Source organism: Porites lutea, chromosome 2 (assembly GCF_958299795.1).
Source record: "Porites lutea chromosome 2, jaPorLute2.1, whole genome shotgun sequence".
Lineage (NCBI taxonomy): Eukaryota > Metazoa > Cnidaria > Anthozoa > Scleractinia > Poritidae > Porites > Porites lutea.
Window position 1 is genome coordinate 53,069,520 of NC_133202.1, and position 12,266 is coordinate 53,081,785.

Here is a 12,266-nt window from a genome sequence, read left to right on the forward strand (position 1 = left end):
GGTCTTCGAGCCTCGTCAGCTGACAAAATTTTCATGTAAGATGCACTGAAATAGTCTTCGTGTTCGCCATTGTCATGTAAGCCAACATGGTGTACTCACGTGGTCACGCGCTACTACTAGCGACAAGGTTTCAGAATCAGAGTGGTAGAAAAAGCTGGTGTTGCGATTAAAAAGTTACTTCAGAGGTCAGATCCCTTCAAATCACGAAAATGTGAAAGAGGGGATTGCCCAGTGTGTAGAGAAGATAGAAAAGGACCGTGTGATAGACAGGGCGTGACTAATGACATAAAATGTACTGAGTGTAATGACATTTATATCGGAGCGCGTATACCTGAGGAAAAGAACAAAGAAATCACTGGCCAAAAAGGAAGAGAGGTGAGTCTTATGGAAGCACTGTAATGAGAAACACAACAGTGAAATGCAGAAATTTGAAATGAACGTTACCGTTTCTTACTCCAACGACGCCATATTGAGGCACATATCGGAGGGTGTTCGGATCGATCAAGTACCGGAAGGCTCGTTGATGGACTCTAAGAACGAACGGAATTATTTCCGCGTTCCACGCGCGGTAGTCGCACGTGACCACGTGAAATAGAAAACACCATGTTGGCTTACATGACACTACCGAACACGCAGACTATTTCAGTGCATCTTACATTAAAATTTTGTTGACTGACGAGGCTCGAAGAGCGAAATATATTTCGAGGATTTTAAAACTTCTAGAACATTTTTATTTTTACATTTTACATTTCTTATATGTGCGTCGAATGTGGTAAAGACGTGATGTCCTATTTTGCAAGTAGTTCAAGTGAAAAAGGATTGTTGAATGGCATTAAAGGTTTTATTGCAAAACTTGCAGTTTGGAGTTGTAGTTAAATTTACGAGAGAAATGAATACACCGGTACTTCAGTCCCACTAGAAAATAAAAATGCACAAGGAAAAAAAACAAAAAAGTAAAATAACGAAAATTAATGAGGACGTAGTAAATACAGTAGGCTTTGCAAGGTTGCTTACTCGGACAGTCTTGGCGGCAAACCGTTTTATTGTTAGATGTCATGTAGCCTCCCACACAGACGTTCTTAGGGGTTCGTCACGAGTCTGCGTAGGAGGCTATGTGGCTATATGTCTTGTGGCCGCACAAGGTGGGAAGAAATATAGCAACAGTGACTGTTCATTTTCTAAACAGGTAGTATTTGAGGGTGTTTGTGGAACAAGCTATCAAGGTGATATAGCAATTGACGATATTGTTATGAAAAATGGTGTCTGCTCACCCCCAAAAGCGTGCTCTTTTGAAGATGTTAAAATGTGTGGATGGACGAATGACAAGAGGTAAATTCATACAAGTAGCTTAAGGCATTGAGTGGGCTTCTTGCACGTGTAAATCCCAAGATTTTCTGAATTGGTTAGTGCTTCAAAAGTATTTCCTGGCTACAAACAGACAAGGTGTCTAAATGATCAGCCGGGCTATAATGTTTCTTTTCTAATATGAAAGACAAGCAAATAAATTATCCAATATGATTTTCAATTTTGAGCTATTTCTTCAGAGCTCCACTCTAAAAAACCAAAGAAAATCTTATTTTTTTAAAAACCAATAGAGAGGAGAAGTCGTTACGTCACGTTGCCATGGTAGCAAATTTTGGATGACAACAAACCGAAAATTCACTTAGAAAGTAAATTCTCAATGTCTGAGACTTCATCGATCTTATTCAGTTTCATTTGATTTGTCAAATGTTAGCGAAGTTTCTGGATTTAATCCGAAAGGACCGTATCTGAGTTTGAAAAAAGAAAAAAGAAACTTGTGTTGTGTTCACCTACTCAGTAACACTGGTGCGTGAAATTAGGAAGTCTCATGTCGCAGTCGCGCAACGACGGCTAAGAATTGTACAAAACGAGCATGATACACGTGCAAAGGTGTTGTTTTGCTAATCTAAACCTATCGGTTGTTTTCCCGTCCTCGTTACTGTCGCCGTCGTCGTTTCTTAATCTCGGCCCTATTGTTGTAATCACGAAATTTGGCTACCATGGTAACTTGACGTCACACTTCTCCTCTCTACTCTGGCCTAGCCTTACAAGTCGAAATATCTGTAGCAAAAGAGCTTCAGGTTCACTTTTTAGCCAACTACGCCATCGTCTTGGTATGTCAAAGTTTGCGATACCGCCTCGAGAGCCCATTCTCTCTTGACCGCCTTTAATGCTGATATCCAAGCCACTCATCTTCATTTTTCTTTAATATTTGATAGATGCAATCCTACATTCCGCAAAACAAGAATAGTGCAATTTCATTCGAGTCATTTTCAACAGTTTGTCCTTGCAATCAATTTGTGTTAAATGAATAGAACATGTTTCTTTGTATGGTTGTTTTAGGGAGATGTTGGAAAAAAAAACTGAAAAAAAGTAACTGACTTCATAGGGGTAAAAAAAAAAAAAATGGATGAAAACCATGGCTCATGTTTGTACAAGGTTAAAAATCCCAACAGGCCGGAGACGAAACCAGTTTCCTGTTTACAAGCGCAATGGAAGGGTTAAACTCGAGAATACCGGGAATAAGTCTAGCTAGCTAGCCATTAGGGCGGGAATTGAATTCGGGTTGTCCTCCCCGATTATCATTCCAGAGATCTAACCACCCAGCCACACTTCCTCCCAGAAACGTAGGAATTGATCTCCAAATATATGTTTTAGTGATGTGGTCTGTCTTTTGTAAAGTAATAGAAATGTCTGCTTAGACAAAGTCGATTATATTTAAATTCTGGTTGAGTTCCTTTCGATAATAAACCCGGTGTCTCTTTGTTGGTAATGTTTTAGTGCTGATGACTTTGATTGGACACGTCAAAGTGGTTCAACATCAAGTTCCGGCACTGGCCCTACAAATGATCACACCTATGGAACAGCGAAAGGTTATTACATGTACATTGAAACCTCTTCTCCAAGAAGGCCAGGAGACAAGGCAATGCTGATGAGCCCCAAATATTCATCAACAAGAGGAAAATGCCTTCAGTTTTGGTACCACATGTATGGAAGCCACATAGGGACGCTTAATATCCGTTTAAAACGCATGGTTTTTGGAAAGCCCACGTACTTTTTGACATGGTCTAGATCAGGCAATCATGGAAATAGCTGGTGGATTGCTCAGGTACAGCGGAAAATCTTTCAAAATAAGCAATGAAACATTATCATCAAAACAACAAAAACTTTTGATGTTGTTACAGAAATATAATGCATGCTTTATTTGATAATAAGAAGCAAGGCTTACCGACATTTATTGTTTGGTGTGAGTGAAAGAATGTAACTGAAAGAAGATCCACTTTTTTTCTCAATAATCCGAGGCAGCCATCAATATATTTTAGGATGTTAGAGAGACAATATTTCTTATATTATGCATCTGCTTTTAATTAACCTTCTTTTAGAGTTTTCTCGTGATCTTGTCAGTAAAAAAGAAAGTATTATTCTCCGATAAAACGGCCACTTAGGATCATAGGCGTTTGGCTGTGTTAATTAACTGAGTAGTCATATTAGCGCAGTAGTTTCTTATTTCAAGGCTTGTTTCGTTCCTCTCTTCAGCGTTACTATTGTAGAGTACAACAGTTACCTTGCTGGATTTGCCTAATTTACGTATTAGGTAGGATTTGCACACGCCTTGAAGGTCCTTGAAACTGACAGATCGTGTGCTGGAAAGTTCGAGGAAGTCCTGAAAATTTGTGGCTCACTTAACTAAACCCATAATTTCCACTAAATAATTTGACATTGAGCGTTGTTGGCAGAATTTTTTAGCAAACCCAAATAGTCAAAAACAAATATAAAGAATTATTATTAATTGCCTTGATTTTTCGCGACAAGTAGGCCTTTAAAAGTAAGGGTTGTCTCCTTGAAAACAATTAAAACATTTTTGAATTCCTGGTCGCCAAAAGGACATGAATCCTTATTTTTTTTATTGTGAAACACTGTCCGTTCAAATTAAATTTAAAAAACGACATTTCACGGGTCAAATGGAAGTGGCCATTAAAGGGTGGTAGTGTTATGTTCGGGTCAATTGTCGGGTTCCTGAAAGAGCCGTTTTAATCGATTCTATTTTGGGGCAGAATTCAACTAGCTCCTTAAGGAACATTATAGACTGAGGATAACAATCTTTAACACACTAGCCCTGGTTCTAAATTAGTGGTGAATACCTTGCTGAGGTATATGAAAGTTGTTCCTGCACTGACGGTAAAAACAGTGATAGTGTATTAAACACGCATTTTGCAAGTAAATCCCTGACAATGATGTTGTGGACTTTAGTATTTGACAGTATTTGATGTCATTCTTGTTGGAAGGTGACAATTACATCAATTTCTGACTATTGGCTGGTATTTGAAGGAGTACGAGGGTCTGGTTATCGTGGTGACATAGCGATAGACGATGTAGAGTTACTGGATAATGCATGCCCACCTCCAGGTGATTGTAACTTTGAGAAAGGCATGTGTACTTGGCTCAATGTGCCTAATAATGATGATTTTGATTGGCTTCGCGGGAGTGGCTCCACACCAAGTTTTTACACTGGCCCTTCCACCGATCACACAACAAACTCATTTGCTGGTAAGTAATAGAGTGAGAATTATTTTTAAAACAGTTGCTGTACATGTAGTAAGCAATCCTTTTAATTTAATCTGAGAAGGGTTACTTTCCTTGGCTATTTTTTGATTGGCTTCTCGTGGGAGTGGCTCGACAACAAGTTCTAACACTGGCCCTTCCACCGATCACTCAACGAGCTCATCTGTAGGTAAGTGCTATAGTGACAATTTTAAAACACTTGCTTTATATTAAGTAACAAACTTTTTCACTTCATCTAGGAAAGCATCCTTCTCTTAGCCATTTTTTTTGAAGTTCCCAAAAAAGATACACATTTCTTTTATTTCTTCCGGTGAATTTAACCACTTTCCTACTTTTTATTAGAGCGTATTGTAAGCTCAGTTGTTGTTCAGTTTATGCTCCAAGCCCAACCAGGACATTCCCAAAACAAATATTTTCCTAACATGACGTTCGTTGTGCCAAAACCATTTCATCTCGAAGTAAAAAATAAAAACAAATACCATTACTTAAATCAAAATAAAAGGAAGTAGATAGAAGAGAATTTACAGGAGATCATATCAGTCAAGGAAATGAAACATAAAATATTGGATTGAAAGAGATAACTGAAGGAAACTATTTCATAGCAATATTCGAAAGTAGTGATGAAAGAAGTTTTATAGTTACTAAGATTAAACAAAAACTAGTATGCTATTCTGTTGAGTATGGTTTTTAATTCCCTCCATTTTCATTTTGCAGGCCAGTACGTGTTCATTGAGACATCATCCCCACGTCAGCCGGGTGACAATGCGTATCTCATCAGCCAGCCATTTGATCCAACCAATAGCACTGGTAGATGCTTGAAGTTCTGGCATCATATGAAAGGAGCATCGATTGGCACTTTGAATGTCTATATTTACACCGGTAACTTCTCTTCAATGTCTCTGCTTTGGCAGAGGAAAGGAAATAAAGGAAACAATTGGATGCTTGGACAAACTCCGATAAACAGCAGTATAGAGTATCAGGTAAAGATATTATGCCATCAGTAAGGGCTGTGACATTGTGGATGTTTTGTTTTGTTTTGTTATTTTAATTCATAACAAAGACGGCGTCGTAGTGACGATGGAGTAACAGCTCTGAATCCCTGTATTGTTTCAACAAGACTGTCTCATGATGCCTCGTGAAGTGACAAACGACGCATATTGCTTTTCAGTCCGAACATGAGGCTATCCATTCCTGGATTTCATCAATAAACAACATCCTTGGGCAATGACAATTCATGTGTGGCATTTTTAATAGCTCTATTGGGCATTGCATTGTATAAATTGTGACTGATTCTTCGATTGCATCACACAACCAAGGCCCTGGGGAAAGGACACTGGGATCAACCGGGGTTTCTGGGTAACTGACCAACTACCCCTCCCCTAAGTCAATATTAACTCTTACCTCTCACTTACGCAAAATCGAGTCTTAGGGGACGGGTAGGTGGGCAGTTACCCAGAAACCTCAACTTATCCGGACACTGTATGTATTTATTTCTTTTTATTGCTTTATTTGGTTTTAAACAGGTTGTGTTTGAAGGAATTCGTGGAAATACCCACACTGGCGATATTGCCCTGGATGATATATCATTTACTGCTGGTATGGCGAACTGCATTGTGCAACCGTCTGATGCTCTACCATCTGGAATGAGTGAGTGGCAGTTTTTTGTTCTGATGGTCCTCATGGCATTGTTTTAGAAATGTTTTATAAAAAGATATTTTGATAATTAAACGTAAATTTATGTAACGTCATCAGCTGGTGTCGCCTAATCCCCATGAAGCATTTTCCCTTCAAATCACGTAAAGCTGGGTCGGCAGAGAAGGCGATAATCTGGTTGCTCTAGGCGGTGCATGTTGATTAAAACACTGAAAGTACAAGTTGCATTAGCAATGGATTGTCTCTACCAGTTCTCTAGCAGGCAACATGGGCAATGACATGGCAGGCTGCAAAAAGGGAAAGGCTAAATAGAAGAATTATTACGTTTGAACGTTTCCAGGTGCACTAACGTAGCAAGCGGACCACCGCCATATTATCTAAACTGCACTCCACATGTTTAGTGGCTCATAAGTTGCCCCGTATACGTAAATGGACTGCAAACAACACTAGGAACAATTTTTTATATGCGATCGACAACATTAAGACTGCAGAGAGGATGACTACTCACCAAAATCATCATCATCATCATTATCATTATCGGTCGACTGAGGAGCTGTCGACTCTAAGTCGTCTCCAACTGGCTCGGTCCTGGGCAGTTCACACGATGTCAACCTCGGCGAGATGCTTGTTATGGTCTATCAATTCCTGGATTTGGCTGGGAAAGGTGTCCCCTGGGCCTTCTCCCTGTGGAAGGCGTAAACGCGTAAATTTTTTTTCCGGTTCGTCTTTCTTCCTGCGCAAAATGTGTAGTGAGATAATTGTTGGGCTAGTGCCAGTAAGATCTTAGGTTCTGTCATTTGATACTTCCTCCACACGTTTGATGTTCAACATGATTTTATAGCATGAGGTGGCAAAAGCGTTTAGTTTCGCGCCCATCTCCTTGGTGATTATACACGTTTCGCAGCCATACAGTAGAATGGATAGACAAAGTGGTCCTAAAGGGTTACAGTTTCAGGTCCAAAGGTATTGTCTCTCAATACCAGATCGTTTCGAGGCTTTATACTAAAGACCATGTGAGCGCCATCCAACCCTTAATGTCGTTGACGCTACTGGTCACCATGCATTCTAGATAGCGTAAGTCGTAAATTGTAAGTTGTAAATGACCTCATAACCGAGTGCACCTGTGAGCCGGATAGGGCCTGAAACTCTGTTAGGGTTAGCCACTGAAGCGAAGGCAAAAAAAAAAATCTAAAACCATCCCAAGAATGGAAAGACTCTCACCATCAAGATTGGTCTAGGCAGAAATCATAGTCAAGCATGATTGGGCAATAATCTTGCTGGAAGGCTGAAAAAACGATTAACCATAATTCAAACCGGGCCGTTTTTGCTTCCTGCGACCGGGGAGGGGATCCCCGAGGACCCCTCTATAACATCAAAACCGCTCATCTTACTGCCACTAAAACTGCACACAATAATTTACTTATCATTCTATAACTTCTTGGCATAACTTGATTGAATCAATGACGCAATATGACGTCATTTTGAAGTCATATTGTTGAATTTATTTGCAGAATCCAAATTTCCCTCAAAGTAGACATAAAGCGAAAAATTCTTAAATACTAAGGTCTCTGATAAAATCAAGGAAGTTGGCTAACACATAAATGATATTTAACAATAGCAGTGATCAGTGATCATGTCGTCATTTGTTACAAAAAGGAACACGCAGGATCCGCCATCTTGGATCCGCCATTTGGAATTATTGAAATGTATTCGATTCCACTTAAAACTAGCATATAGTTCGATGTATTTTATACAAGGAAACCAAAAATCGGCAAAATATGAGATTTCGAGAGAAATGAACACTGTTGAAAATTTAACTCAGCAACTGTCATGTGGTAATACTAAAGTCTTTTTTTTTCTTTCTCAAACTAGTCATTAAAAAGCCTGGATTTCATTAAAAGTTACAATAAATTTGATAAAATAATACCAAATTAAGTTTCATAGAATAGTTCAATCAGTAAAAAAAGAAATAAAACCTATCTTGAAGAGAAAATGCAAATTTTGAAAAACGTGGCTGTCAAATTTCGGTCGTCATGGTAACATCAATATTGACGTACACGTCACGGTGACTTTAAAATGTGCCGAGACAAATTTTAGGAAAAGTCGCTAAATGTGGTGGTCCTAGCTTGAACGATTTAGAAGTTTTTCAATTTTGAGGCGCCATTGATCAAAGGACTAGCGCCATGTGCCGACATTCCAGGAACAGCAGTAAATTGGCTGCACTGGTTGACTGTTTTCGAGCTGGAAATTGGGCTTTGAAAAACAAGCTTGTTCAGGGCATTGTAATGGTGTGGGTACATAACCGACCAGTCCACCACTTCTTGTTGTAAAATTACCAAAAGATTAACTTGCTATGTATGGAAGTGGCAGATTCTCGAAGGTGAAATCATTTTGTCGATAACCCAAGTTCCCGTCAACAAGCATGCACATGACGTTTATGAAAGACACTCCAACGTTGCCGCCTGGATTCACGACAACGCGCTGCCTAAGGCTTAAGACAAAGCGAAAACAAGTTTCTGCTCAGATATTACAAAGGAAGGCGAGGTAGTTGCGATAACAGGTAGAGTCAATGACGTTCTACCGGCATCCAAATAGGAAGAAACCGGGGAAGACAGCTGACTAGGATCCAACATACAGGGTGAACTGTTGTTAGTCTAACAGACCAACTGAAACTGTGAGACATTTGAAGTAGAAAATGAGAACACTAGTGTTTAATGCACCTATCAATGTAAACCCCGTGGGGGTGGGGGGGGGGGGAGTGCGGGCAAGGGGTGGGGATTTGACAAATTTTAATATTTTTTTGATCAAATCCCCCAGGGTGGGAAACGAAAGGTCAATCAAAAGTGTCAAAAAAACCCCACCCCAGAGGAAAAAATCTAAACAAACAATACTATAATACTGTATAAAACGAATTAAAAGAACATTTCAAAAGTACGTCCTTACTAAACGTAAGCTCCGTTAAATTACTCGCCGTAATTAAGTATTTTCTCTCTCCACTAGCATCTCTTATTTTGAACAACAAATCACTCTAGGAAGATTGACCGTGCTATTATAATATTAATAAAGTGTAAAATGCTTTATAACATCTGCTAAACATGTCGGAACAGGTCGGATCAGTGACCTTTAAAAAATCCTCTGACTTTCATGGTGAAATTCGATTTCAATCGAGATTTACAATCAGATGGGAACTTGAAGATGAAAACTTTCTCAAAATAGACATTATCTCTTTAGATGACAGTTTAAAGTATCGGATTATGGCGATTAAAACAAATGAAAACTTCACACCTTTCTCCAACAGCGTGACTTTCAGAAAGCCTCGAGGGACGGACTTGGCAACCGCTTCTGGATTGATACCAGGCTTCTGTCGGTCAAAGTCAAATATCCCGTCCCCGGGGTCGCTTCGCACGATCAAAAGCCCGACAGGGGGATAGTCTCAGGCATCAAATGCCCGTCCCTTGCCCGCACTCGCCCCCCCCCCCCCCCCCCACGGGATTTACATTGATAGGTGCATAACGCTGAACGAGAGAGGATGGCTTAAAAGAGCTTCAAGTTTAACACAACACTGTCACACCAAAGGCTGCAACGCACTTTGGCAGGACGAGTAACTGGAGTCCTGGCACATGCACAGCTGTAATTAGTGCTGACCGCAAAGGAAGACTGGTCCTCCTCGATTTGAATTATACTTCAGTGCATTAATTCCGTTTTTCTTTTTTCATATCGTGGGATGTTTTGACATGGCAACAAAATACAAATATTGTTTGTCAGGTGCAATTGCGTAATTAATAATTTCCTGGGACAGTCTAAGGAGCATAATAAAAGCACTTAAAGTAGTACATTTATTGTTTGTTGATGGATATTAAAAATCAAGAGCATTAACATGGACTAAAACTAACTGTGCAGATTTTCTGCCTTTTCTGTTGGTATCTTTGTAGAAGATTAAATAACATAATGCTAGACAATTTATGAAGAGAAAAAAATTTCTCTGCAGCAAGCGTGGGTTTTAACTGCACCTTCGAAAGCAGCCTCTGTAGTTGGACTCAAGATAACACCGATCAGTTTGACTGGACTCGGACATCGGGCTCAACACCTTCATCCTTAACTGGACCTTCTGTGGACCACACAAAAGGCACTGGTAAGTGATTGTTTTGAGTGCATTCACTTTATACATGGATCGGTACTTTACCATTTTAGGTAGTAATTCTACCTAATAGATAAGATATTGAGTGAGCTATTTCACTTCTGTCTCCCTCTTTAAAATGGGCACTGTCAATCTAAATTAAATTTTATCTTTTAAATGCCATGTATCCACTTGGAAGAAAGCAAAAGAAAACAGCTAGCAGAAATGTTAGTAACAACTCTAGGTGCCGATCAGGGAGGTGTTCATTATAGAGATCTCTAAGTTATGATTTATTTGCTGTGTACCTTGACCCCTTGAACAATCCTTGTTAAAGGTTTAAATAAAGAACTTATTGCCTTTCGCTCTTCTCATGTCGTAAAAAAGATATTGCCCTGTATGCAATGGATAACGCAATTGGTTTTCCTAATACTTCTCCACTGGATAGTGATTTATCAGTGAGTACAATACACCCTTATTGATGCCTTTTACTCTAATGTGAAGTTACTCGTTTTCTACTTTATCCCTCCCATACTCAAAGTTGATTCTGCATGGGGCTGTGCTCAGGGTAAGGTTTCAAAAGTATTTGGCCCTCAAAGTTGTTTCAATCGTGTGAAAAGAACAATACTTGCTGCTTTATTTTTGTCAAGGTTTCATTTGTTGGGGAAAATGGGGACTTGAAAATAAGAGACGTTCAAGGGCTTAATTCAAGTCCTGGGAGGGCATTTGATCCAGGACTGTCAAATTCATGAAGAATATTTCAAAACCTCTTGGTTAGAACTATATTTTAACTGAACTATCTTCGCTATAACAGTCTGTCACATTTATATTATTTTTGCGATCTACGAAACGCGATCTTTTGCGATCTTAAGAAACGTCACCACCTGATCAGAGTGGAATACCACAATGTTAACAAACTAGTTTGACGGTTCATTATCAAGTTTAAAGCTCTAACTACATTCTGTTGTACACTTTCAGCAAGTGGATGGTACATATACATAGAGTCATCTTTTCCAAGAAAGCCAAATGACACAGCGAAGCTTATAAGTTCAATTGTCCCCGGCACAACTGCTTATGGTGGAAAGTGTTTGTCGTTTTGGTACCACATGTATGGAACACACATCAGTACTCTTAGTGTCTATTTAAGAAGTGGTTCTCATGACACCCTTCTGTGGTCAAAGGCAGGAACGCATGGAGACAAGTGGCTTCAGGCAGTAGTCACAGTCAATAGCAGGACTCGTTTTCAGGTAAGACTTGCAATTTTTGGCCAGAAAAAAAATTCGAAAAAAAAGTCATTTACACGGACTTGCAGTGTCAACAAATAGGCCATGGAAACAGAGAAAGAGGAGTCATAATATGCCTGTACAATTCAGTCACCGTCCACTAACCGTCACCCCCTGACGTCACAGATTTTCACAGATTTTTTTTTCTTTCGCGTTATCAGGCTTTCGGGGGGAAACAGATTAGTTTACCTCACGCGTTGTAGTGGAAGAACTGAAGCTTTCTTAAAAATTACTGTTTATTTTCTGTTCAGGTTGTATTTGAGGGAGTTCGTGGTTCGAACTTTCGAGGTGATATAGCAATCGATGACATCGTTATTAAAAATGGTTTCTGCCCAGCCTTGAAAGCTTGCTCATTTGAAGATGTTCAAATGTGCGGATGGACAAATGAAAAGAGGTAAATTGATTTACGTTGTTTGTTAGCCTGCGGTATTGTTTAAGAGTATTATTTAAGCCCCGAACCAATAGTTTTTGCTATAAAATAAAAATTTGATAGCAAAACTGAGTAGAAACGTTAACAAAGCTAATCAAAGGAGAAGCTGGGAACCTTTGTATTTTCTAATTTGAAATGCCAGCAAACAACACCATTAAAAGAAAACCACTAAAATAGCAGGAACTGACTTGCTTTTGGTCCA

General features: G+C 39.4%; 1 protein-coding gene across 1 annotated transcript in view; it reads left to right on the forward strand.

Annotated features, from left to right (window-relative positions):
• The first annotated feature begins 687 nt into the window (after window positions 1-687).
• LOC140926413 (MAM and LDL-receptor class A domain-containing protein 2-like) overlaps window positions 688-12,266 on the forward strand; it is a 38,381-nt gene continuing 26,802 nt past the window's right edge. Inside the window, exons 1-8 of the mRNA XM_073376159.1 lie at window positions 688-1,329; window positions 2,803-3,161; window positions 4,300-4,569; window positions 5,299-5,564; window positions 6,108-6,231; window positions 10,226-10,369; window positions 11,330-11,598; window positions 11,886-12,028. Coding sequence (XP_073232260.1) covers window positions 929-1,329; window positions 2,803-3,161; window positions 4,300-4,569; window positions 5,299-5,564; window positions 6,108-6,231; window positions 10,226-10,369; window positions 11,330-11,598; window positions 11,886-12,028 — 1,976 coding nt within the window. The 5' untranslated portion in view covers window positions 688-928. The remainder of the gene's footprint in view (window positions 1,330-2,802; window positions 3,162-4,299; window positions 4,570-5,298; window positions 5,565-6,107; window positions 6,232-10,225; window positions 10,370-11,329; window positions 11,599-11,885; window positions 12,029-12,266) is intronic.